The sequence below is a fragment of the Lactuca serriola genome, chromosome 6 (genome assembly GCF_051521515.1).
Source record: "Lactuca serriola cultivar US96UC23 chromosome 6, Lser_US96UC23_V15, whole genome shotgun sequence".
NCBI classification, from domain to species: domain Eukaryota; kingdom Viridiplantae; phylum Streptophyta; class Magnoliopsida; order Asterales; family Asteraceae; genus Lactuca; species Lactuca serriola.
Window position 1 is genome coordinate 101,018,002 of NC_136413.1, and position 27,751 is coordinate 101,045,752.

General features: G+C 37.4%; 1 protein-coding gene and 1 long non-coding RNA gene across 3 annotated transcripts; one reads left to right on the forward strand and one right to left on the reverse strand.

Annotated features, from left to right (window-relative positions):
- The first annotated feature begins 22,445 nt into the window (after nucleotides 1-22,445).
- LOC145056587 (uncharacterized) lies at nucleotides 22,446-23,512 on the forward strand. The gene is made up of 2 exons (XR_013685835.1): nucleotides 22,446-22,644; nucleotides 23,222-23,512. It is a non-coding gene; the product is annotated as an uncharacterized LOC145056587 (long non-coding RNA).
- Nucleotides 23,513-23,881: 369 nt separating this feature from the next.
- On the reverse strand, nucleotides 23,882-27,539 carry LOC145056585 (Rhodanese/Cell cycle control phosphatase superfamily protein). 2 transcript variants are annotated; one of them, XM_079004278.1, is made up of 12 exons: nucleotides 27,310-27,536; nucleotides 26,368-27,155; nucleotides 26,171-26,285; nucleotides 25,982-26,059; nucleotides 25,741-25,833; nucleotides 25,398-25,481; nucleotides 25,216-25,314; nucleotides 25,044-25,100; nucleotides 24,820-24,850; nucleotides 24,457-24,503; nucleotides 24,311-24,369; nucleotides 23,882-24,227 (listed from the first exon to the last, which is right to left on the reverse strand). In XM_079004278.1, the coding sequence occupies exons 1-12, from the start codon at nucleotides 27,355-27,357 to the stop codon at nucleotides 24,023-24,025; spliced, it is 1,704 nt and encodes a 567-aa protein (XP_078860404.1). In that variant the 5' UTR covers nucleotides 27,358-27,536; the 3' UTR covers nucleotides 23,882-24,022. The 2 variants fall into 2 exon arrangements, with proteins under 2 accessions (XP_078860404.1, XP_078860405.1); XM_079004279.1 differs by having other exon boundaries at nucleotides 24,007-24,227; nucleotides 24,296-24,369; nucleotides 27,310-27,539.
- Nucleotides 27,540-27,751: the final 212 nt, after the last annotated feature.

Here is a 27,751-nt window from a genome sequence, read left to right on the forward strand (position 1 = left end):
TGTACCATTATCAAAGGGTCCATATGTTTATATTGCCAAAGAAAGGGGCATTGGTTGCGAAGATGCCAAATTTACCTAAGGATGTTAAAGTCAATAAGTTTGACTCTACTTCAGGTAAAGTCCACTATCTAACTCAGTTAAGTTTCTATTCTGAGATTCTTATTACATGAAGTGACTAGGTCACATGGTGATGTTTTAAGAATCAAAGAAAAGTAAAGGAACTTAAAGAAAGAATATGCTGAATCTGATCGCGTTGATGGATTTCTATCGCGTAGTTTGAAGATCGGATTCTTGAGCTACTTCTTATGAGTTATGAGATATTGCTTAGGAATAGATAACAAGTTTTCATATGGATTGTAAGGATAAGTTTTTTCGCAAAGTTTTAAAATAAAAGAAAATTTTAGATTTTATTTATTTTAAAATATCCTTATAATGGCATTTGAGGAAAAATTGTTGCTTATATGATTCCATTAATAGCAAGAGTGGAAATATGAAATTGATTCTTTCATTTGTGGTAAGTTCTAAATTTACCAAATAAGGAAAGATTCTCATTACCCAAGTTTCAATTGGACCGGAACTTGGAATCATGCAAGTTGTATAGCATGATGAATGAGAACTTTCAAGTATTGGAAAATTAAGACTAATTACTTGTTCACATGGATGTGTGAGTCAAGTAACGGACTAAGGGATCGAGTACACATTATTGTGCACTGATTAAGTCCACCACAAAAGATTGATAAAACTATTCGTCATAGTTTACAAAAGCTCAGTAAATATGATTATACTTACAAGCTTAAGTGTAACTCTAAGACATTGGAAAAAGGTTCCAATGTAAGGCAGAGCGAATAAGAAGAATCAAATTAGGCAGAAGGATAAAAGTTTCTCAAATCTGAAAAGATGGGAGAGTACTTTAGTATCATTTTTGTGATCATCTTAATGATTAAGAAACCATATCAAAGTTAGTTCTCTAAGGAAATCTTAGTGTATTCTTATGACTAAGAAGAGGAACTTGAATTGTTGAAATAGTTAAATCAAGAAGATGAGTCATACTTCGTTCCAATACAAAGTCTTAGAGTCATACTCCAAGATTGTAACTTGAGTGACATGTCTTAAAGAAGGTTTAAAACACTTGTTAAATGTAAGAGTAAAAGTTTTCTACTCTTGTACATTTGAAATTGGTAAGTTGTGATGTTTTGGATAAAACAAAGACCAACTTAGGCCAATTTTGTGAAGTGTTTGTCTTGATTAGAATCCACACTATCTCTTGAATAACTGACAAGAAAGTCTTATATGTCAAGAGGACAGTGGGAGTCTTAAAGGTCTTGAAAGTCTCAAGAACTAATCAAGAATAAAACCTGAAGTTCTTCACTAGCACACGACTTGAGGTTTATAACCTATCGTGTTGGCATATTCTGTGCCCATTCCAATTAAAGTTGGCTTTGCATAGGAGTTCTTAGAGCTCTCAATTGGTAGCACAACAACTTGGAAGCAATGGCAGGCCCTTGAGCTGCCAGGTGGCAAGAAATTAAGATTGAGTTCAATCCATATGAGTTTGGATTTGTCATTATCCTTGTCTTGTGACTATGGTTTTGACAATTCACATGGATAAGAACACATACATCATTAAATCTAAGTGTCATAAGGTTTTTCTCCGATTCATGAAAATGATGGTGAGGAAACACTTTCACTAAGTAGATTTTAGCTAGATAGCAATTGTGATATTTGCATTCTCAAAGTCGTTAGTGGAGCGTGTGTGGTTTACCGGCACACTAACCTGGACTTGTGAAAAGTGGCAAAAAGGTCTAACCATTATGATTACGGCATCCCTCTTCATAATTGTTTAGACACACAAGTGTGCTATCTAAGGGAAGGTGTATGATTTTGATAAAGTTTTATCAAAACAATCTAGTATCAGAAATCTGAACTTTGGTAAGAAAGTTAGCTGATTTCTGAGTACATGTCAAAGCTAGTGGGAGCATAAGTGTTATGCTAATAATCATCATGTTAGTGGGAGCATGATAATTATGATAAGTATTGCAAGTTAGCAATGTTAATTATAGAAAACAAAAGTTTCAATTGGGAAAGAGTTGTTTTGCTATAATTAAGGGAGAGGAAATTATACTTCATCTCAAATCTATAAGCTTAGATCGTGAGGTTTTAATCATTTAGTCAAGGATATATATGAATTTCATGTTGGAATGGCTCAACATAAGGAAATTTTGTATATGAGTCCATTATTTGCGTTCTAAAATTCGATTATGATTACGGCATCCCTTTTCATAATCTGAATTATGAGAACTTGGCAAATTGAAATGGAAATGTTATAGCAAAAGATTGATTTAGTCTTTATGTGAGACATCATGAATCGTGTCCCATATGCTTCGGATATAGGATCGATTACATGTGCTATATTCATCCTTTCTAAAATTTTCCAAATGCCTGGGGCATTAAGAAGGGAAAAGGTTTAGAACTGTAGATGACTAAAAGGATTAAACAATTGTCGAGGACAATCTAAGGTTTACCAAAGATTGGTTGCTCAAGGACAGTTGGAAGTATAGTGATAATTCTGGAAGGACCATATTGACATAATCTGTAAGGAGGCAACTCTTGTTCAGAAGTGATAGTCAAAATGGAATCTGGAAATGTTTCAAAGTTAGAATTTTCAATCTGTTTAAGATTAGGAAACTTAATGCAAGAAGGATGTTCCCAAGGAGCCGATCTTCTTTGAAATGGTCTGTAATGGTTGTTGTCAAGTCCTTCTGACTTTGTGCATAATCATTACAAGAGGTTCAATGCATATAAGTTTAGAATCTAACAGATTTCAGTAAATGGCATGAATTTGGAATTCTTGCATTTGCAGTAAGGATTTGGGAGTGTGAAAAGAGAATCATTGAAGTTATGCTCAATTGATCTAGTTCAAAAAGTAAAGATCATAGACAAACATAGTATGCATACTTGGTGTATGGCATGACTAGTGTTTAGAAAACATAGTGTACATGCTTGGAGCATGGGACAACTATTGTTTTAAATTCAAGAATAAAGTTGATAGCTGAAACAGTATACAATGAATAATGTGTAATCATATGGTGATAAATAAAAGGTGTTTTATTTATGTTCATAGGTTTTGATACCATATTGGATTCAATTATTATTGTGTTTCATTTTGCATGTTTTGACTTCCAGAATAAACTGGGTTATTCTTCCGGAATGACTAAGTTATTCAAACCATCCACATTCGGTCATATGTTGGAAGTAGATATGAATTAAGACTGTCATGGGTTGGCTTGTAGAGGTCTAAGATGTTGGACAAAGGGCTACAACACTCATGAGTGCTCATAAGTTCTGAGTATTGGATTCAACCCGCGCTCATTGGAATCACTTCATGGATTTTATCATGAGTGATCATGAGACGATAATATATTATATTCTTCAAACCTAGAGATATGAGTTGTTACTATGAGTTGATAGTACATTGATTGCACGAAAATGCATTTAGTAACTCGGTGCTATAAAACGTGTCTTTGTGTATGATTCAACAAGTAGTAGAACAAGCCATATGAGTCGAAGTTTATCCATTCCTTTTACCTTCGGGATAAAAGCGATATTTGTGGGCCCCTCGATGATTTGATGATGACAAAAGGAAGTGCTCGGCCGAGCCAGGACTGATTTGATTTCTTCAATTAGTCAGTCATCATAAATCGGAAATCGGGAAACAACAAATGGACAGAGAGAATGATTATAATCCATGTCTCAGTCCATATGATATCTAGAATGGAGGAATATATGATCCCTTATCTAATGGACAAGTCATTAACAAAGGTCAGAGTTCATCGACAAGGTCAGAGTTCGACAGAAGCTTTTGAGAGCTACGATTGCCAGTTGGTTCCTGAAGTCATACGCAATATTAGTTTTAGACTTATCCAAGTGGGAGACTGTTGGATTAATGTCTAAGTCCATAACTATAATTGGTAAGACATTTGGGTTGCATGGCATCATGCACTTGGATAGACTATAATGAGAGAAATAAGACACTTATGGTTATTAATATATTATAAGTTCTAGTATATTAATAATAAGAATAATAAGATTATTTAATTAGTATTGATCAAGAATTAATCTAGGATTAATTAAGTGATCAAAAGAAGACTAATTAAATATATGGGTTGATTGTGTAAATCATCCATACTTGTATAGTGGGCTAATGCTCCATGGATAATCAAGTTGGGCTAAAACCCATAGGATGGTCCATGGATGCTCCATGGTGTATTTGAACCCATGGATCCAAGGAAATGGAAAGTCATGACAATTAGGGTTTACCATAATTGTAACACCATATAAAGATCTTATTCTTGACAAAAATCGGCCACTAGTGAGAGTAAGAAAGGGCTAGCCGATTTTCATGAAGTGTAGAATTCTCTCAAGTTATTCCAAGTGTATTTGGTGTTGTGTGAACCATTTGAGGTGTCACACTTGGGGCACTAGGCACTCAAGCTTCATGAAGACATTCTACATCAAAGAGGTATGTATTCTATCTTGTTATATTGATAGTTTTGTATGCTAGATTAGAATAATACCTTGGATGTTCATATTTGCATGTATAATAAAGAAAACATAGATCCAAGGTATTTAGGGTTGCATGTACACTTAGGAGTGTTAGAATGCTCATAACCCAACAGGTATATGTTAGAGACCTGGTTAAGGTCGGTATCCTGGTATATAGGATGATGCTATGCTAGTGATCGGTTAGGTCGGTATCCTGATTAGGATGATGTTATGCTATGTGATCTGCTAGATCGGTTTGATTGGATGTGAATTGTTATATGATTGAATGTTTATATGCACATGGTTGTTGGACTAGGGTTGGGTTGAGGCGGGTCCTGCTTTGTGTTGTAGGCCAACATACCCAGGGCGTACCGGTTATCCCGAAGGCCCAGCGAGCGGTCTGGATAGGCTATAGGCCCCAAGAGGGCGGACCAGACGTGCCAAGGCTCAGAGAGTGGACCAGGCCGACTGAAGGCCCAATGCGGGCGGACCAGTCATACTGTAGACTCAGAGAGTGGACCAGGTGGATTGAAGGCCCGGTGCGGGCGGACCAATCACACTGGAGACTCGATGTATATGGCTAGACTTGGAGGGTGGACCAGGTGGACTGAAGCCCCGGTACGGCGGACCAGTCACACAGTAGACCCAAAGTGCATGGATGTTCTGTGTTCTGTTATGATATGGCATGTTGTGCGTGTATGGTATATCTGGTTGGTATTTTTGGGGTATCTCACTAAGCTTTCGGGCTTACAGTTGTGGTTTAATGTTTTTTAGGTTCTTCAGGAGACCGTGGCAAGGCAAAGGCGTGATCGTACCGCTCCTCATGATTATGTTTTATGATGTGGTTCTGGGAAGACTGATAATAATTGTATTGAAAACCTTTTTGTAATCACTTAATGAAACTGGGTTGTTTTTGAAAAGTTTAAATTGGTTGAAATTTTTAGAGTGTTACATATGATTCAATTGTTTACACTAGATCTAGAGTTGTAAGCCTTGGATACATTGCATGTTCAATTAGAAAAACGTAGATCCAAGCATTAGGGTTTGCATGTGCACATAGGAAAGTTCTTATGGCTCAAACCCATCAGTTTTAACCCGATTGAAAATACACAGGTGCTTTTGTGCTTGTCTTTTCATTTGATCAAGAAGACTAGTGGCAGTTGGTGTGAGAGGACCATGACATCTATAAATCTCTCTTTGGACATTGCAAATTCTCTTCATCAAATACTCTCTAATATACTCCAAACAATAAATGATAGGTTTATCCCTACCGCCTTGTACTTTTCCATTCAGTACCTCACATAGGTTATTCAACAAGATGTTAGTATGTGCCCTCCCTGTTTAGTCATATAATAAAAAATGAGAACAAATCGTAACAATGACAAGTAAATGTTAACATAATTGAAAGATGAAGTGCAAACCTGAGAAATGAGATCTTGCCCAATGAGCTGGAGGAATCTATATCAGCCAATCATGAGCTTCAGCTTTGAATTTCTTTAGCTCTTTTAATGCTTTCTCAAAATGCCTTACAATAGTAGCAGTTTCACATGCCCACACCAAATTTTTGAGCTCTTTATCCTTCCACAGTCTTTTCATATTTTCAAACATATGCCTCAGACAGAACCTACGCTTAGCTTGAGGGAAAAGTTTGGCAATTGCAGGAATGATACCCTATTTAAATATTTCAGTACTTAGTTGACTAAATAACAAAAATATCAAATTAAATTGAAGTATATGTACCTTCTGCCTATCTGAGACGAAAGTGAAGTTTGAATTAGCATAAAGTTCCAGATCATCACCAAGTTGTTCCAAAAATCATGTCCATGAATTTGCGGTTTCATTCTCAATAAGAGCATATGCAAGAGGCAGTGTTCTAAAAGTCGCGCCATGGCGTGAGGCGTGGCTCCGCCGTTACGAAAAGCCTCATAACGTTGCTGTTAGGCGTGGCGCGTGGCAAGGCGTGATATGGCGCATTATGGCGTGTTATGGCATGTGTTTTTTCGTTTGAGACACAGTTTTTTGCTCTTTTTTATGTCTTTTCTAATCGGAGATACAAGTATTGTGGTTTTTGTTAAATTTTTGTTACTAGTTATTGATCTAACACTTCTAAAAAGTAGTTATATTTAATATAAAGTTATATTTATGTGGTAATATAATTTTAAATTAATACAAAATCGCCGCCTTACATCACGCCTTGAAAAACGTCATGGCTCGCCATGGCTCATTAAGCTTGAGGCTTAACCTTGCTGCCACGCCACGCCTCACGCCATTTAGAACCTTGGCAAGAGGATATATCCCATTATGGGAATCTACCCCTACGGCAGTCAAAATTTGACCAGGATAGGGACCTTTCATGAAAGTACCATCCAACCCTATGAAATCCCTTAGATTAGCCTTAAATCCTTCCTTTAATGCTCCTAAACAAATGTAAATTCTCCTAAACGTCCTTGTATCAGAATTTAAATTTGGCTCAGTGTGACAATCGATCTTCACATTAGTACATGGGTTTCTTTCCATCAACTCTAGTCCATAGCCCCTCAAGATAGCATATTGTTTCTGAAAATCCCCAAAAACATGCTTCTGAGCCAATGCCTTTGCCCGATGTACCTTCATTCTTGACATGTTCATCTTGAATTTTTGGATGAGATCTTCTTGAAGTGCATTGACTGGAATGGTTGGATTACTCTCAATTTGCTTCACAATGTTTTTTGCAATGTATTTGTAGTTACAAGCTTTAATGGTTCTTGATTACACACACCGATGTTCACTAACTAGGGTGTTCACCACCCAGTCATCTGTCTCTTTAGGTCTAAACACTAGTACAACCCAAGGACATTTACCCTCTTTCATATTTATTGTTTTGTCCTTGAATCCAGTCCTTGACTTTGTCCATGGCCCACCACTCATATTTGGGACCACTCCTCTACACTTAGCCCTAATCCTTGTTTTGTCATTTTTTTCAAAATGTAAATCCCTTTTTGTTTCAACTACAGGTTTGTTTATATATTCTTTCACATCTTTCTTTGTTTTGAACTTTTGTCCTAATGTGTAAGCCTTTGGATGAACTACAACCTCAAAACAACTTTTTGCATTTCTTATGTCACACCCCCAAACCAAGGATGGCGGAAACGTCCGAGGGTGGAGGACTTCATGTAGAGTATCACAACAACGAGTATAATAGTGCTCAAAGTAAATACAACCATCATAAATATAATTGAAAAAGTTACACCAAAGTATATGTTTACATGATTCGAATCAATTACATTATGAAACAAAATGAACTGTTTGACGATTTATCGTCCCATCCTCAAAACGTTGTTGATTTCTTGTTTTCACTGAATTCCTGAGAATACAAGTAGTTTTGAAAAGTGTCAACAAAAAGGTTGGTGAGTTCATAAGAGATTTTGTTGGAGAAGTAAACCGTTTTCCTTGTAAAAGCGATAGAATATGTATCCAGAAAATCCGATATTTTCTTTATAAAATTTATGTAATGTAGTCTTACAACCGACGACCAAAATGTATAAGTAACCTCTCTTACTAATAGAAAATGATATGTGTTTGAATTGACATAAACGCGCTTGAATTAAATGAAATTCCCGTAAATTCTTATGTTTGTTAATACTTTATGTATATGTAGTCCTAAATCTCAGGACCGAGAAAATAACAAGTATTGTCCATACTTAAAGTTATAAATGTGGTTTCAAATGATGTGTAGTCATAAATACCAAAACCGAAAGTGTACAGTAATATCTGTACCTATTGAGATAAAAAGTGATTTTAAAATCGACATAAAACCCATTTAAGTTTTATAAAAATCCCGTAAACTTTATGTATTGTTATATCCCTATGTGAGTCGCTATAATCATACTATGACTAAATGAACCTGCCACGACGTTTCTCAGGCGTCGTAAAACTGAAATGACATTTGTCACCCGTAGACCTGCAGGTCCCACTGTAGCTAGCAGCAAGGTGTGGGGTGTCAAACCCAATATAGATCTATACACAACTATCACGTTCTCCCTCCAGGAGACTCTGATTATAACTAACAGGAATTTATATCCCGCACTCGGACGTACGGAAAGAGATTGTCTCACAATTTAGGTTAACAAGTTTACAAGTTGTGTGCGTGAGTGTAAAACCCTTTTGTATGAATGTACCCTTTTTGTATGTGTGTGTTATGTGATGTATCATAAACTATACCTATTATAGTTTTATCCAAAATGTTTGTAATATATAAGAACTCTTTTATGAAAAAGCGTTAGTGTTATGAAATCCATTAAACTATGCTTATTATAGCTTATATACGTGTTCTAAAATGAATGAATAATCTTATCATGAATGACTTATTTTCAGTTTATGATGATAAAATTTACAAAGGAACACATTCAATACTTAGAATTTATTATTATACACTTTGCTCAACATAATACAAAGTGTTATGAAAATTATATGATGTTAACTAAATTAGACCTTCCTGCACTGTTTTAGAAAAGCCATAGAAAAATCATACGAAGTCGAAAACTAAATCCGTAACTTCTGAGAGTTCCCAAAATGTGTCTAGCTTACTCATAATTATTATCATGATTTTTAATGATCTCTAACTTGGGTGAAAAAGTCCATAATCACAGACTGGTCCGGATTGGTGTTTGAAATGAAAGGCAGTTTTGTAAAAATCACCATAAATTGTAGAAAAATCGTATGGAGATGTGCAAGTAGTCATTTTTAAAGCTAAGAACTGGAACTACTTACACCTAAAACAGTTTTTCAAACAAAAATGTTTAAGTTGTCCAAAACAGTCCGTGAATGGAGTCCAACTTTTCTGATGAAAGCTGTTAGAAAAATTTAGTTATGTTCTTGGTGTTTTAACTTGTATTCCCCCCCCCCCCCCCTAAAAACTTGAGAAAACATGAAAATATAGGGGTATGAACTCACCTTGAGTGATTTCAGTAGGTAAGTGTTGAAGAAGAGAAGTGTTCAACCCAAGAACACTTGAAGAATCACTTGAAGATTCGAAGATCTAACACAATTATGAGAGAGTTTGTGTAAGATATCCATGATTCGAGTAGAAAGAAGTGAAATAATCATAAAGAGAAGGGATTATTCTTACCAAATGTGGAGGAAAATCCCAAGATCAGCCCTCAAATCTCGAGTTCTAGAGAGGGAAAATGAGAGAGAAAAGAGTTTGCTCTTTTTGGTGAAAAGAGAGAAAATGAGAGAAATGAGGAAAGAGGAGGCTTTTCTAGCCTTTGACCAATTGTGGGGTTGGGAAAAGGTGTGAAAAGTACAATGAAATGACTAGGTAAGGGCTGATGGGGAATAGTGACATGGAGTGGGTGGTGGAGGTTGCTTGTGTCATAAAATAAAGGAAAGTCAACACTCCATCTTTGTACTTCACCTACTCCCTTTTGGATAAGGTTTTATCCTTAAAAACGTGATTAATTAATAGTTTAGGGGGGCTTATATGTTAAAATAAAGTTTTGGGTGAAAATTCCGTGCTAAAACAATTAAAAACGGGCTTAAAACGCGAATTTAATCGAAAACCGGGAGAAAAAGGCTTCCCAGCGAGGCCTCTCGGTCCTAGGCCGAGGTTCGGTCCTTGCTGGTGCTGAGTCGGAAGCGAGATGCGAACCAGGAGCGAGAAGCGAAGGCGAAGGCGAGGGTTCGGTCAGAAGCTCAGAAGCGAGGCTCAGAAGCGAGGCTCAGAAAGGAAGGTTCGGTCCTCGGTCCTCAGAAAAGAAGGTTCGGCAAGCCATCAGAAGGGAGGGTTCGGTTAAGAGATAAAAGGCGAGAAGTCAGAACCGAATGAACTGTAGTGAACAGTAGTGAACAGTACCTTCGGTTCGGTTCCTCTTCATCAGAAGGTTCGGTTCCTAAGGGGACTTTCGGGTCCTAAGAGGGGTTTCGGTTCCTGAGAGGGGTTTCGGTTCCTTAAGTCCGTTTTTTGCGTGGACTTCCGTTTTTGGGCTGTTTTCGCCAAATTCGAGGGTCGGGATGCCCCGAGTGATTATAGAAAGTTGGGAGAGATTTCGAGAGAGATTTGAGAGAGATTCCACATACTCAGAGAGATTTGGGAGAGATTTGACATACTTGGGGAGATTTCACATACAAAGAGATATTTGGAAGAGATTTCACATTCTTAGAGAGTTTTGGGAGAGATTTGACATTCTTGGAGAGATTTCTCATTCAGAGAGAGATTTGGGAGAGATTTCACATACTTAGAGAGTTTTGGGAGAGATTTGACATTCTTGGAGAGATTTCTCATTCAGAGAGAGATTTGGGAGAGATTTCACATACTTAGAGAGATTTGGGAGAGATTTGACATTCTTGGAGAGATTTCTCATACAAAGAGAGATTTGGGAGAGATTTCACATACTTAGAGAGATTTGGGAGAGATTTGACATTCTTGGAGAGATTTCTCATACAAAGAGAGATTTGGGAGAGATTTCACATACTTAGAGAGATTTGGGATAGATTTCACATACTTAGAGAGATTTGGGAGAGATTTGACATTCTTGGAGAGATTTCTCATACAAAGAGAGATTTGGGAGAGATTTCACATACTTAGAGAGATTTGGGAGAGATTTGACATTCTTGGAGAGATTTCTTATTCAGAGAGAGATTTGGGAGAGATTTCTGATAAGAAGAGATGGAGTGAACACGATTAAGAGAGGTTTCATTGGTGACCTTTTTGAGTGTTCGGCTTCACAATGCATGGTCCGTAAGCCCCGTTAAGCCTTGTTTAAGGATCGTGCATACTCCCGATGAGTATGCAACATTGTTTTATCGGTTTGGCTCGCCACGTACCATAGTTTTAGGTTAAGGAGATCTAGATGTATGCACTTTTCAATTTATGATTTCTCATTAGAATAGAGAGTTGTTTAGAAATTACATAACGTAAACTCTAGTACTCATGGAAATTTGAGTTAACCGGTTTGACTTGTTGACTTTAGTTGACTTTGACTTGACCGAAAATTGACGGTTGTCACATCTTATGTCTCTCAACATCCTCTCTCTGTTGTTATCTTCACCTACAATAGGCGACTCAAACGATTTTGGGTCTATGACCTCCAAATCTTCACCTTTAGTAAAGTCAACACCACTACCACTTGCTTCTTTGGTCATTTTTTAAACCCACTCAACATCTTCATCAACATGTATATGAAATTCTTTCATATCAACATCCACATCATCTACAATATTTTCTAAATCCACAAAGAAGTCTTCATCCTTACTCTCATCATTTCTCATATTACCCTCACTCCTACTACCCTCACTCCAAGGACCCTCACTAACACTTTCCTTAATTCCACTGTATCCATCCTCAAAAAACTCAACATCATGTAGATTTTTTCCCCACCATATTATGCATCTACATACCCCATTACCACATAATCATCTACTGGATTAACATCCCCTTTTGGTCGGTGTGATGGGTTTTAGCCATATGAACGTTTCTATGTGCACATGCAAACCCTAATGCTTGGATCTAGGTTTCTCTAATTAAACATGCATTGAATCCAAGACTTCTAATGGCTAATAGATTATAATAACAATAAGAAATCAGAATTAGAAGATTACCTTGAATCACTTGCTTGATCTTCTTGTCCTTGGAGCTTTAGAGTCATAATTGTCACTCCTCTAATGGCTTACAAACACCAAATAGCAAGAGGATGATTTGAGAGAGAGGAGAGGGAAGAGAAAAACGGCCAGGGTTTCTTTTCTATAAAGAGTGCCGATTTCCCTTGACCCTTAAGGTCTATATATACTAGTGAGGCTCCTAGGGTTTCACCCTTAAACCCTAATTGGATAACTTAGGCCCTAAGCAATCCAATACCCTAATTGATAAGCCTTTGGACGAATTCTAAGCCTATCCTAAGCCCTATAAATCGTCCACCTTTATCCATAAGGGATTTATAGCCCAAAGTCCAACTATCATACAATTGACAGTTTATGCCCCTTTATTCAATTAATCTCTTTAAGTCACCAAATTAATTCCTAATTAATTTATGACTTATATTAATCAAATAATAATATTATTATTCCTTATATTATTCTCATAATATATTAATAATATTCCTTCTCTCATAATAAATCATCTTGTCAAGTTGCTATGGTGAAGGCAACCCAAAAGGACCATGCACAACCGGGTCAAATACTTGCCTAATATAGTTGCAGCCTTAGACACTATTCCAACAGTCTCCCACTTGGATAAGTCTAGTAACTATATGTACAAGTATAAACCGATTAGCAATCGTAGCTCTTAAAGACGCTGTCAAACTCTGATCTAATCAATTTTGTCCTTTAGATAAGGGAGCGTACAGTCCTCTGTTTAGATATCATGCTGACAATTCTATGGAACCAATTTGTCTAGCATTTGGTTTCTCGATCTCAGATTTATTTGACATAGAACTTAATCGAACACATCAATTCAATTCTGACCGGGCCCGGCACATAAGTCAAATCAAATCATCGAGCGGCCGAGATATCGCTTTTACCCTCTTAGGATAAAAGTAACAGATAAACTTCGACTTATATGCATCTACTTATTCATTAATCAACTATACATAATAATGTGTTTTATAACATCAAGTTACTGATGCGGTTTCGCATTATCAATGTACAACCAATTAACAAATAACAAACCATATATCCAGGTTTTAAGACCATATGATATTATCGTCTTGCGATCACCCTTTATTTATCATATTCCATAAGGTGATTCCAGCAAGCGCGGGTTTGTTCCAATGCTTAAAACCAGTTCATAAGCACTCATGAACGTTGCAGCAACCTTTTGCTATGTCTATTACCATTTAGACAATCTACACACCAATTCATGACAATCTTCATTCATATCTACTTCCAACATATGAACGATTGTGGACAATTTGAATAATTCGATTATTCTTAATAAACTCAATTACTCTGGAAGTCAAAACATGCAAAGTGAAACAATAGTTAAACAATTAACATAAGACAGTAACATTACTCATAAATAATACTCTTTTATTTAATCATCAAATGTTAATTACATTTATCTATTACACGTTTCTACTACTATCTAATCTATATTAATATCATCCTTCAGCCCAATACTCCTAGCATGCTGCAAGTGCTTAACCCTACTCAGTCCCTTCGTAAGCGGATCTGCTGGGTTATCTTCTGATGATATCCTCTTCACCACGAGTTGTCCTTCTTCTACACGATGTCTAATAAAGTGATATTTTCTGTCGATATGTCGAGATCTACCATGATCCCTCGGTTCCTTGGTCAAGGCAACCGCTCCTTCATTATCACAGAAAATCTCCAAGGGCTCCTTTATGGTAGGTACAACTCCAAGATCACCGATGAAGTTCTTCAACCATATTGCCTCCTTTGACGCTTCGCTTGCTGCAATGTACTCTGATTCACACGTTGAATCAGCTACGGTTTCCTGCTTGGAACTTTTCCAAGTTACTGCTCCTCCATTCAAGGTAAAGACCCAGCCCGACTGTGAACGGTAGTTGTCCCTATCGGTCTGAAAGCTAGCGTCACTATACCCTCGCACCTTCAAGTCATCACTCCCTCCGAGGACTAAAAACTATTCCTTCGTCCTCCGAAGGTACTTGAGGATATTCTTAACCGCAATCCAATAGGCTCTGCTAGGGTTCCCTTGATATCTACTAACCATGCTCAAAGCAAAGGCTACATCAGGGCGAGTACAAGTCATAGCATACATGATTGAGCCAACTGCGGAAGCGTATGGTACTCGGCTCATTTCTGCTATTTCAGCTTCGGTACTCGGACTTTGAGTCTTACTCAACTTGGCATTACTTTGTATCGTTAATTCTCCCTTCTTCGATTTTTCCACACTAAAACGTTTCAGTACGTTATCTAAGTAAGTGTTCTGACTAAGTCCTATTAGTCTCTTACTTCTTTCTCTCACTATCCTTATTCCCAGAATATAGGAAGCCTCTCCGAGATCCTTCATAGCGAAGCACTTCCCGAGCTAGGACTTAACCTCCTGCAGACTCGGGACGTCGTTTCCTATGAGTAGTATGTCATCGACATACAGAATGAGGAAGCTTACTATACTCCCACTGGCCTTGACATATACACATGATTCATCTTCGCTTCGTACAAACCCAAACTCTTTGACTTTCTCATCGAAGCAAAGATTCCATCTGCGAGACGCTTGCTTAAGTCCATAAACGGACTTCTCAAGCTTACACACTCTATTTGGATGCTTCGGATCGACAAAACCCTCTGGCTGAGCCATGTAAACATCCTCCGCCAACTTCCCATTAAGGAAAGCGGTCTTGACATCCATTTGCCAAATATCATAATCATGAAATGCGGCAATTGCTAGCATCACTCTAATAGATTTTATCTTTGCAACTGGTGAGAAGGTCTCATCATAGTCAACTCCGGGAATTTGAGTAAAGCCCTTCGCAACCAATCGCGCCTTATATGTGTGTACGTTTCCATCCACGTTGGTCTTCTTCTTGAAGATCCATTTGCAGCCAACGGTCTTATGTCCGGGCACATTATCAACCAAATTCCAAACTTGGTTGTCATACATGGAGTGGATCTCGCTATCCATTTCCTCTTTCCATTTCGCAGACTCCGGGCCTACCATGGCTTCCTTATAGCTATTAGGTTCATCTAAATTTATTAGTGTACTATCACTAATATACGTGTCCCCTTCGGTAGTAATATGAAAACCATACAACTGGGGTTGAACTCTAACTCTTTCGAAACGTCTAAGAGGTAATGACACGTCAATCGGTTCAACCGGAGTTTCCTCCTCGGGTTGAGTGTCAGCGGTAGAGGTTCCTTCATCTATCGACTCTTGAATCTCTTCAAGCTCGATTTTCCTCCCACTGTCTCCTTGGCTTATGAGTTCTCGCTCTCGGAAAACTCCTTTCCTCGCAACAAAGACAACATTGTCCTTCGGTCTATAGAAGAGATATCCAAAGGATTTATGCGGGTAGCCGATGAAAATACATCGCTCACTACGAGGTTCGAGCTTGTCGTGAGTATCTCGTCTTACGAAAGCCTCGCAACCCCAAACCTTCATATGTGCTAACGAGGGAGCTGTCCCTGTCCACATCTCGTGAGGTGTTTTGGCAACCTTCTTAGTAGGGACTCGGTTAAGGATATGGGCGGCAGTCTCTAAGTCATACCCCCAAAAAGAGATAGGTAGTGAAGCACGAGTCATCATAGAGCGAACCATGTCCAACAAGGTTCGATTACGCCTTTCTGCCACACCATTTAACTGCGGTGTCCTAGGTGGCGTCAATTGTGAAACTATTCCACACTCCTTGAGATAGTCGTGGAATTCAAGACATAGGTACTCTCCTCCTCGATCGGATCGAAGCATCTTGATTTTCCTGCCCAATTGATTCTCCACTTAATTCTTGAACTCTTTGAACTTTTCAAACGTTTCTGACTTTTGTTTGATTAATTAGATATACCCATATCTACTATAGTCATCAGTAAAAGTCACATAGAAGCAGTTTCCATCCTTCGTGGTTGATCTAAATGGTCCACATACATCGGTATGTATTAGTTCCAATAGACCCTCACCCCTTTCAAATGTACTAGTGAAGGGTGACTTAGTCATCTTTCCAAGCAAACAAGACTCGCATGTGTCATCTTCCCTAAGGTCGAATGACTCCAACACTCCATCCTTTTGGAGTTGGGCTATGCGCTTCTTGTTGACATGTCCAAGACGACAATGCCACAAGGATGCTCTATCCATACCATTGGAAGAATCCATGCATAAAACATCATTTCCTAAGTTATCTACAATCATAACAGTTTCATAAATTCCATTACACGGTATTGCTTCAAAATATAAGACACCATTTAGATAAGCAAGAATAGAACCATTCTCATTATTAAAAGAAAATCTAAAACCTTGCCTAAACAAACCATGAAATGAAATGATGTTTCTTGCCATTTCTGGCGAATAGCAACAATTTTTCAAATCTAAACACAAACCATTCCTAAGCACTAAAGAATACACTCCAATCTTGGTCACAAGCGACGATCTTCTGTTCCCCATGATTAGATTTATTCTTCCATGCTCCACATCCCTATTTCTTCTTAGTCCCTGCAATTCAGAACAAATGTGGTAACCACAACCGGTATCAAGGACCCAAGAAATAGCATGAGATGAATCATTAGATTTAATTGTATATATACCTATGAAAGACGGCTTGATCTTTCCTTCCATGATGGCTTGCAGGTAGTCTGGGCAGCTTCTCTTCCAATGCCCTATTTTGTGGCAATGATGGCACTCTGCCTCTTTTGGGTTAGGGTTAGGCTTAGCGGGATCAACTTTGGTCCCACTAGAAGAGGAACCATCTCGGGACTTTCCCTTGCGGTGGCTCTTAGACGAGGCCTTCCTCTTCTTGCCTCTTCCTTGCCCAATGGCCAAAACAGGAGCAGCGGGTGGATTGGGAGTGGGTGCAACAGACTTGTCCTTGAGGTTGCTTTCAGCAACCCTAAGGAGACCTTGGAGCTTACTTAGGGTGACCTCTTCTTTGATCATGTGGTAGGTCATCCTAAATTAATTGTAACACGGAGGCAAAGAGTGAAGCACCATGTCGATCGCCAAGTCTTCCCCAAAGTCAACATTCAACTTGCGAAGACGATCGACATACCTTTGCATCTTTTGCAGGTGCACGGTTAGAGATTCTCCATGACCCATTTTGGCGGAAATCATGTTAGTGAAAATCTCGTAACGCTCCTGCCTTGCGTTTTGGTGGTATCTCTCCAACAAGTCCTGGTGCATTTCGTACGGATACATGTCCTCATAGGACTTTTGGAATTCGGCGTTCATTGTGGCTATCATGATGCAATGGACCTTCGTTGCATCACGTTCATGAGTCTCAAAAGCAGTCATTTCAGCCGGAGTAGCGATTTCTGGGTTGATCTTCTCGAGCTTCTCATCAAGGACATACTCCTTGTCCTCGTAGCGAGCAATTGTGCGAATGTATCTTATCCATTCGCTAAAGTTCGTCCCATCGAAAGTCACCTTTTGGCAAAGGCTCATCAATGTGAACGAGCTAGCAGCAGCGTTGTTCGCGTTCGACATCTACAAATAGAAAGGACAAAGATAGATTAGAATTTGAATCCCTAATTATCACCCAATAAGAAAAATTAGGGCTAGGATCCAACAACAATATTTACATATTAGAAAAGGGATGTCATAATCTAACATTCAAACAATTTGAAGGTAACTGAATGACAATTCACTAATTCTCCACCATGAAAACATAGCTTTAAGTTCTAAATGTATTGAGAATTCCTAGTTTTAGATGAGATTCATTGAAACTTTTCAATGGCATGTTTAAATCTCGATATGCCCCTCTCGTTTGTGACTGGGATACCGAGGATCACAAAGTGGGTGTGAATTACCATGCAAATTCACATGGTGCCTTCATTGTAACAATCACCTATTCGATGTGCTGGTAAACCACACACGCTCCATCTAACTATGATAAACAATGAATCACCCTTTTCCACCTTTGCTTAGAACCAATTAGTGTGCCGATAAACCACACACGCTCCACTAACTTCTTAGCAAGGATGCAAAGTGTAATTTCATGGGATTGCATCAATTCGCTTTTCCTAAAGTAACTAAGATTGGGAATTTTGAAAAACATGTAGTTACTTTGCATTTCATATTATACTTTTAATGAGAAGATGAGGTTGCCCTATCCTACCCGTTCGGCTAACGACCCTCCACCGATCAAGCAAGCGGTGGGTGTGAGTGTACACCCATTAAGCGCCATTTTATAGGCCGCAACCTTATACCCACCTTATAGACCGGCTTCGTGAATGAGGCCTACTAACGGTAAGACTAGCATTTTAATTATACATATATATATATTAATCTTGTAGTATTATATTAGTATAGGGTTGAATTTTAAACTTGTAAAATTCTAGGGTTTGAAATTTAAATTGTCTAAATTAAACTTTTAATCACAAAACATAAATTTCAAAACTTGAGGGCAAGTTTTAAACTTTTCAAAACATAGAGGATCAAATAACAAATAATCTAAATTAACATTTAATCACATAATTATCCATATTTGATTTATTTAATAATTTCTTGCAAAACAATTTACCAATTTAATCAAAATAATTAATCAATTATCACATAAGGAAATAAATATTTTATTATTTGATAAATATCTTCAATTAGATCAAGAATATACTCATATATATCAAAAAATCGGATTTATATTGATCTAATATGATAAAGGCAAGTATCTCAAAGATAAACAGCAAGAAATCCCGATATTTGCTCTTTCTGACGCTTGGACTCGCCGAGTACCCCAATGGACTCGCCGAGTCGAGCCTACTCGCCGAGTCCACTATGGGACTCGCCGAGTCCATCAGACAAAAACATAAAATTCGAATTTAGCAAGCATCAGACAAGCAACCAATGCATCAATTCAATAGAAACCAATCTAGGCTCTGATACCACTGATGGATTTTAGCCATATGAACATTCCTATGTGCACATGCAAACCCTAATGCTTGGATCTAGGTTTCTCTAATTAAACATGCATTGAATCCAAGACTTCTAATGGCTAATAGATTATAATAACAATAAGAAATCAGAATTAGAAGATTACCTTGAATCACTTGCTTGATCTTCTTGTCCTTGGAGCTTTAGAGTCACAATTGTCACTCATCTAATGGCTTACAAACACCAACTAGCAAGAGGATGATTTAGAGAGAGGAGAGGGAAGAGAAAAACGGCCAGGGTTTCTTTTCTATAAAGAGTGCCGATTTCCCTTGACCCTTAAGGTCTATATATACTAGTGAGGCTCCTAGGGTTTCACCCTTAAACCCTAATTGGATAACTTAGGCCCTAAGCAATCCAATACCCTAATTGATAAGCCTTTGGACGAATTCTAAGCCTATCCTAAGCCCTATAAATCGTCCACCTTTATCCATAAGGGATTTATAGCCCAAAGTCCAACTATCATACAATTGACAGTTTATGCCCCTTTATTCAATTAATCTCTTTAAGTCACCAAATTAATTCCTAATTAATTTATGACTTATATTAATCAAATAATAATATTATTATTCCTTATATTATTCTCATAATATATTAATAATATTCCTTCTCTCATAATAAATCATCTTGTCAAGTTGCTATGGTGAAGGCAACCCAAAAGGACCATGCACAACCGGGTCAAATATTTGCCTAATATAGTTGCAGCCTTAGACACTATTCCAACATGGTGATCATCCCCTGTGCCAACAACTTTTTTACCATGGTTATCCTCAAACACTAGCCCCTAAAGGGATCACTCTCTCGATCAACTGATTGTTTTTTGTTGATCACAGATTCATTAGGGTACAATCAACTTTGACAAATCAGCGGGCTCATTCAAATCCAACTTTTTACTACATGACCCAACAGCTGATTTCCTTTTCATTCTAACCCTATTCATTTCAGGAGAATGATCCCCTTCAACTTCCTCAATACGAACCTTCAATGGGGACTTAATGTAAGGGACTACTCTAGTATTCCCATGCTCAATGTATAAATTAATTTCCTTATGCTTAGACACATACCTTGCCAGTTGAATGACTTCCTGATCAGTGCCAAGGGGTAACAACCCACTATCCAAGTCTGTTTCTTGGATCATGAAATGGTAAAACATTATACCTCCATCATTGTACCCTAAAACTGCCATCATATCATCTAACTCGTGGACTGAAAACACATCCATGTCCACAAAATCAAAGTGATCCACAAGCCCATCTATGTATGACCTTCCAGATACCGTATTTGTGAACGAACTCCCATGATTTATCTTGAATGTGCAAAAGCTTGAAATAGAACCTGATGTGAAAATTCAAGAACAATAAAATGTTAATGACGGAGGAAAGCAAAATTACATTTCGTCAAAACATAGCATTACAAGGTTTGTGCTTACCATATTCTTTACGTAGGTCGGGTGGTTGGGTGTAGCGTGGACGTAAAGACCACAATGTGAGCACCATTTTCCTCGATACACCCTTCAATCAGTTGAATTATTTTGTCAGACGACGATAAGAACTCACAATTGAAGAAGATGGGATGATCAAAAGGTTTTCTTGGGGAAAGAGATAGAGTGTAAAGTCAATGTCTGAAACTAAACCCACCACCTTAATGAATATAGCTATTAATTTGTATGTTCAGAAAAGGTCATTTAGGGTAAAATGACATAAATACCCTCATGTGCAAGTCACATGGGGCAGCTTAACGTTGGAATGGACGGACATCCAACCCGGGGACCAAATGCGTGCAACTTATGGTCCGTAGGTACTATTTGAGGGAAAAAGGTACTGTAGGGACTACATTAGAGAAAAATCCAAAACCTAAAGGACCATTCGCGTAATTTGTTCGAAACAAAATCATAAAAATCTGATTTTGCAAAGATTGTTGTAGATTGTAATTGATTGTGTATGTAAAAAAAATCAGATTTCTTAGGATATTTTGTGCAAAATCAATTCCTGGTTATTTTTTTGTGCTGTAAATCCCGACTCTCGTTTCTCGATACGCATGCCATCATACAGTTTTCTAATAGATTTGCGAAAGTGTTTTCCCAATTTCCCGTTCGTTTTGATTCCAAAAACGTTGATGGAATCCAATTCCGATATACCAAACTTCGGGAATCAACGTTTAAAGTTTTGCGATTAATAGGATCGGATTCGATAGATTTTACGAATCTAATTTTGGTCGAGACTAAAAATATGATAAAAATATAATAATATAATAGATCATAGTCTGAGTTTAAAAACATGCTCAAAAATAATTTATGAGGCTTGTAGCTATCCCACACGAAGCAGTGTACGGTCTGTTTCAGGAAAATCAGATAAATACTGATTTTTATAATTTTAAAGAGGCGTAACTTCTTCATACGATCTCCGTTTTGGACGTTCTTTATATCCACAAAATCAGGAGAACGTAATCTATTCATTTTTCTTATCCATAACTTTCAAATATACTTAATTAAAAAAATTATCTTTAACGCCACAAATAGATTTTATTTTTGTTGATTTTTTATTCAATCTTCAACGGTGGACTGTTGAAGCAGTTTAGGATGTTCTAAAAGGTGATTATGAACATAATATTTTTAATATACATATTAAACATAAAATTACCCACAATTGCTCATTAATACATAGCGTTTTGTGGTGGTTTGACCGCCGAGCACAGACCAATTTTTACCAATTGTTACAGTACGCCCAACATACTCCAAAGGAGTCTCGTGACTATTCTGCCTAGTAAGCCCAACATACTCCCATGTACGCCATGCATACGAGGCTCAACCCTAAAACCGCCAAACTTTCGAAGGCCATAACTTCTTCGTTCTAAGTCTGTTATCGACGATCCTTATATCCCCAGAAAGGTAACGAGAAGCTCTACACTTCTATCAACTCATCGTTGCCTTCAAACTTCCTGAACTAAAATCCAAAATTCATAAATAAATAAATAAAAGTCCGAACTGCCACTTTACGGTTATACCCTTGGGCTCCAGATCACAAACCAAGAAAAAGACATGCAAACATTTTTAAGTGTACAGACAGTGAGCTAAAACGTATGTTGCCGCATAGACATAGCTTAAATGAACTTACAAGAGATTCTAAACAAAAAAGAGACACCACATTCATAGTTTTTAAACTCATACGAGTCATGAGTTGACTCGTAAGAGTCGAGCCATTTGATACCCAAAACGATGCAACTCGTAACGTGACGCATTTTTCGTCTGACTCGTAAAAAAAATCTGATTCAAGTACTGACTCGAACCGAGTCGAGTTGGCTCGTAAATCGGATGAGTTATGAAACATGTGACTTACTTTCGTTTATCCGATGGTTAAAGTTATTATCCGGTGGTTAAGGCGATTATCCAGCTGTATGATGGCATTTCACGAGACTAAAAGGTCAAAGTAAAAAGGTGTTGTCCTTTTCTTAAATTGTACTTCTTCTTCTTCTTCTTCTTTCCTGACCATTCTTCATTTCTTCCTAAGACGTCTTCTTCTTCACTTCTTCCTGCGATTCTCCTTCTCTCCTCTATCACTTCACAATCTTTCATCACTTAAAAGGTAAGGTTTCTTTCTTTCTTTTTCAGTTTTTTTATAAGATTATGCAAATGAATGTGAATAAATTTGTTGCATTAGTTTTTTTATCTCAAAGATTCTAATTCTTGGAGAAAAGGAGTACCCAAGGGTATTTTCGGAATACTTTTTTTAAACATATTAGAGTTAGTTCAAGAGTCTAACTCTTTCCCGGAAACCTTTTCTTAACCTATTCTCGTTTTCTATCTTCCCTTGTTCACTATGTTTCTTTCTTTGTTCCAATATTACTTGTGTGTAATTCTTATCTTTAATCAGTTTCTATTTAGTAATGCGGCATCAGGTTCTTTGGTTTGTAGATTTTAATTATGCCTAAAGGAAAGGCAAAACTATATATCACTTGGGAACATTGTACTAAAGCAGACCCAACAAATAGAGTTAGATTGCAATGTAACTATTGCAATATAATTTTTTTCTGGAGGAGTATTTAGAATAAAGGAACTAGTACTAATAAAAGGAAGAGAGGTAAATTATTCAAATGGGTGATTATATATTATAATACTAATAGGTATCAAGTTTAATAAATACAAGTTTTACCTAATTGTAGGACCAAGGAACCTGAACAAAGTGTCTTATGTTAACAAAGCTAAAAAGCAAACTTGTTGACTCAGATGATTGATGAGGGAGATGATATTGGTTTCTATGAGACAACAGTGGTTGAAGATGAAGATGAAAATGATGATGACCACTTTATCTCTGAAGTTTATTTTTATGATTAAGCACACCAAGTCTTTTTGTCATTTGCTTTGTTACTAAATCACTGGTTATTTTTTGATACTTTATGACGTGTATGACGCCTAACTAATGAATTTGTAACATATTAGTAAATGTGCTTAAATATTCGGTTTATATTTTGTTTACACATGATGTTCTATATAATTTCTAGTGTCATGACTGTCATGAGTCGGGTCATGATTCGAGTCACGAGTTAAAATTTAGGATTTCGAGTCACGAATTGACGTCTATGACCAAATTATTGTATACCAGCGATTTGATGTTTTTATCAAAATATTGGGTTGATTTTTTTTTTCTTTTTGGGAGGGGAGGATTGATTTTTTATTTGCTAAATACATTTCTAGACCCCGTGAGCCTCTAAACCCAGGTTAAGTGATTTCATTATTCAAATAATTTAGGTGAAGATACTAGATAGGACAGCTTTAAAGCTAAGAACCACTGGATATTTTGATGAGTTAAAAACTAGTTGGTATAAAAGGAAACACAAATCTCCCATAATATTATGCAGCTATACAAATACATTACGTTTATGAGTGGTTGAAAGAAACAAAAGAAACCCACCCGCATTTGTGATGAAAGCTTATGATTTTGGATGTGTGTGTATTATTTATTATTATGCTTCAGAGAGATCTGGGTTTGGTGTTGAATCCTGTGGTTGTTCAGGTGGCTGAGATTCATGCTTGGCAGCAGCTTGCAGTACCCTGTTCTGGACATTTACCGAGGAAGGCGAAGTCGGTAAACCATTGCGATTACTTTCCAGCTTCGCAGCCGCCCATGAAATCGCCTGCCCTCCCAACTTAACAGGGACCACAAGTTGCCTTCAACGGATCCATCAATCAATCAATCAATCATTTAATCAATCATTAATTATGTATAATTAACATACATCTCAAATATTTACCCCACATCTCTCTTGAAATCGTTAGAGTCCTCGTAAGAAGCAATCCTTCGATATATAGTCTGGTGTTTGTCAAAAAAGGAATTCATGTAAAAAACTACTAGTATTTAATTTTTTCGTCAACCGTGATATAGATAGAGAAAGAGTACCTGACCAATGCCAGCAACAGCAATGAATTGCAATGTCTTCTCCCACTCTGTTACAAACATACATCACATATATATCAACGCTTAACAAATAAGCACTAACAGTAGCACGTAGTTTTATCATGATTTCTGCAAAATGGGACCCACACTATGAACATGTATTATGTGAGATGTAAATCACAGAGCCCGGTAAGTCCACAATGGAAACTAAAACTCTCTCTCTCTCTCACACACATGCCTGACTCAGCAGAGAGATTTAGTAATTATTTTTGTTAAACTTTGAATGAAGTTGTGTCTAGTGGTGGCAATGTGTTGTTACAGCTTCTATTTACATTCTTGAAAGAATAATTTGGAAAAGATACAAACCTAACAATGCAAATGCAGTTGCCAGAAAACCCTGTAGACAACCAAGCAAGCAATCACAAGAATTAGACCAAAACTGTTACTAGTGTATTTCAAAATTCAGAACTATATTGAATGGATATTTTTACTCTTTAATGTTGTTGTAGGACTGTTTTTGCACAATAAACAAACTTAAAATATCTTAAGATTATATATTAGTACTGAAGACTAGTGAAAAATAGGCTTACCATGCCATACCCGATAACTTGGAATGGAGTGATACCCTCAAGAATAGCCTCAGCTTCCTGTCATTAATTAAGCCAACTTGGATTAACAGATACATTGAGCAGTTGAGACTAGTTTATCTAAATTGCGTTCAAGACAAGTACAGGCAGACAAAAGTTAAAATAAATTATATACCTCATTGAGTATCGTAAGTGTTGTCTCAGGTTTTGGATCTTTAACACGCAAACCCTCCTGAACCCAAGAACGGAACCCACCTTGGACCAAGTATGGTCTCTGCCATTTCCAAATAAAAAAAATCAAGATTTTAGTAGTAGTAATGATTATAATATTTTAGTAGTAGCAAAATAGATACTTTCCTTAATCCCAAGTTTCCTCAGCGATCTTGCGATTCCCTTGGAGCGAGTACCATCAGCGTCCATCACTATCACCTTCGACCCTTGCTATATAGGTCCACAGACAGATCACAGATAGAAAAAACAAGTTATTATACAAAAATCATGCTATTTTTTAGACATCGTCTCTCAATTCTAACTAATTAAGTGCATCCGCCCTCAAGGTTTTCAATTCCAGTGTCCCATATTTACATCTCATGTGCGATATAGGATTGCTGGAAAAACAATCCTTTTGTAGAAACTTTCTAAAACCAATTACTGTGTCTTTAAACTCAAATAAATAAATAAAATCCAGGCAATCACATACTTGAACAACTTTCAAGTTCCGAATGACAGCAGCAACCAATGCATCATCAAGATCTTTCCCACTCTTGAGTAACTTTTTTACACCAGTATCAACCTGAAATTCCATAGTAACGAAATGTTAATTAATGGCATTCACCAAAATGATACAAATCATTATTTTTTCTTTGCAACACTCGTGTTATTATATGACAAAAGGAGAAACAGATCATCATGGGAGAGTAATCTCTATAGTATGAATCAACCTCAGGATATTCCACACTAGCATATCGAAATCGAGCTGTCCTTCGGAGATCAGGAATTCCATCTCTCTCTCTGAAATCCTTCACATGGATAATGTAATATTTGAGCCATACTTTTCGAGAATGAGATGATAACTTCATAATATAAAAACATTTAGGAAAGAAAGGCTAGAAAAAATTACAGTCTCTTGCCTCAGGCCGGACATCAATTAGTGCAACACTTTCTTTCCCTTTCAGCAGCTCAAAAGCCAACTTTGGGGATAAGTCTCCAGCATATCCAGCATAGGTCAGGATCCAGTAAGAAGCCCTGTAAGCATCTGAGGACACGTAAGCTTCCATCAGAGCATCAGCTGGTTTTTCAAGAAAGAGGAAAAGAAGGACAGCCATACCATAAAGTGGTTGATGTTCCAAGCAAAAGTACAAAAGGGACGATCGGATCACTAGGATCAATGCCAATAATTCTCTCAAATCCCTCTATGGAAACATAAACCTGCTGAAAGGTTGTCCCAATAGGCTTCAAGACACCATATGCCTTATCTTCTGAAGAATTTAACACATTCTGGAGCTCTGGAGGGAGCATATCCTTGGCGGATGCATAAGCATACACCAAAAACATGGCCCCTTCTGATACCAACTCCTCAACTGTGACGATCACAGTTCTCAACCCATCAACAGCAATACCTCCTGCTTTACTTGATACTCCCTTAGAGTTATTTGATAATCCAGACAATGCACTACTAACAGAGAGCTTCAAGTTATTAACAGAACCATCAATTGCACCATTAACACCCTTTGAAGCAGCTTCTACTGATGAAGTGATTGTTTTGAGTGTATTGCTAATAGCAGTGTCTGTATTGCAAACTAGGGCACTAAGGGATTCATTTATTCCAGCAAAAACATCCTCTGAATCTGTTTTTGAAAGGTATTCTGAATATATATCCGGTTTCATGGAAGCAGATGCAGGATCATCTGGAATATTGGTTGCAATAACTGTATTTCGCAGATTAAAAGCCCTGGGCAATGATCTATCTTTTCCAATGAATTGATCTGCAAATCTAAGAGAGTTCAACTGCTGAAGTCCTTGTACATGAACTTTGGCATCATTTTCGATGATGCATTTAACTGTGAATGCCTTGCGACTCAAGGAGAAGTGTCTACACCCTCCATATAGACAAACCTGCAAAAAGTAGTGTCATGATTCATAATGTAGTGTACACAACACATAATTCGGGTTTTGAGTCGGTCGAAACAAGATTTAGGGTAAAACTATCCTGGATATTTTTACCATAATCCAAGCTTATGCTCAATCCATGAATGAAGATAATTCTAACCTGGGAATTTGAAAAACAGTTAGCAATGGTGGAGCAAACGGGCAGCATGTTGAGAAGAAGCCCGCTGGGTGGTTAACAGTTGCAGAATTCCAGTGGCAAGAGCTGAATTTTGACCTGCCAGGCCTTCAAACATGCAGATGGCAAACGAAAGCTGAATTATCCGAATAAAAATGATGTGTAATAGCAACGAGAGATTGAGAGGTGGGAAGTGAGTGGGAAGATTGTGTGGCGTCCTCCAGCTCGTTGCCTTATCATCCATCTCATCCATAATTTCATGTTTGTTTCCATCCGATAAATTATATTTTAGGACTAAATAGTAAATAGGGTTTTGGCAAAGTCAATTTAAAATAAAAATCAATTTATTAGTTTATGACGGTTGTTGGGTCAAAATATGGTTTATACTTTACTTTTCTGGGCAATTATATTTTTGTGTAATATTTTA

Coding starts and splice junctions, on each gene's coding strand:
- LOC145056585 (XM_079004278.1), bottom strand. CDS start 27,357: ATGCTGCCCGTTTGCTCCACCATTGCTAACTGTTTTTCAAATTCCCAG. Junction 24,504..24,819: donor AACTGCATTTGCATTGTTAG/GTTTGTATCTTT, acceptor TGTTTGTAACAG/AGTGGGAGAAGACATTGCAA. Junction 24,228..24,310: donor GATTTCAAGAGAGATGTGGG/GTAAATATTTGA, acceptor GATCCGTTGAAG/GCAACTTGTGGTCCCTGTTA.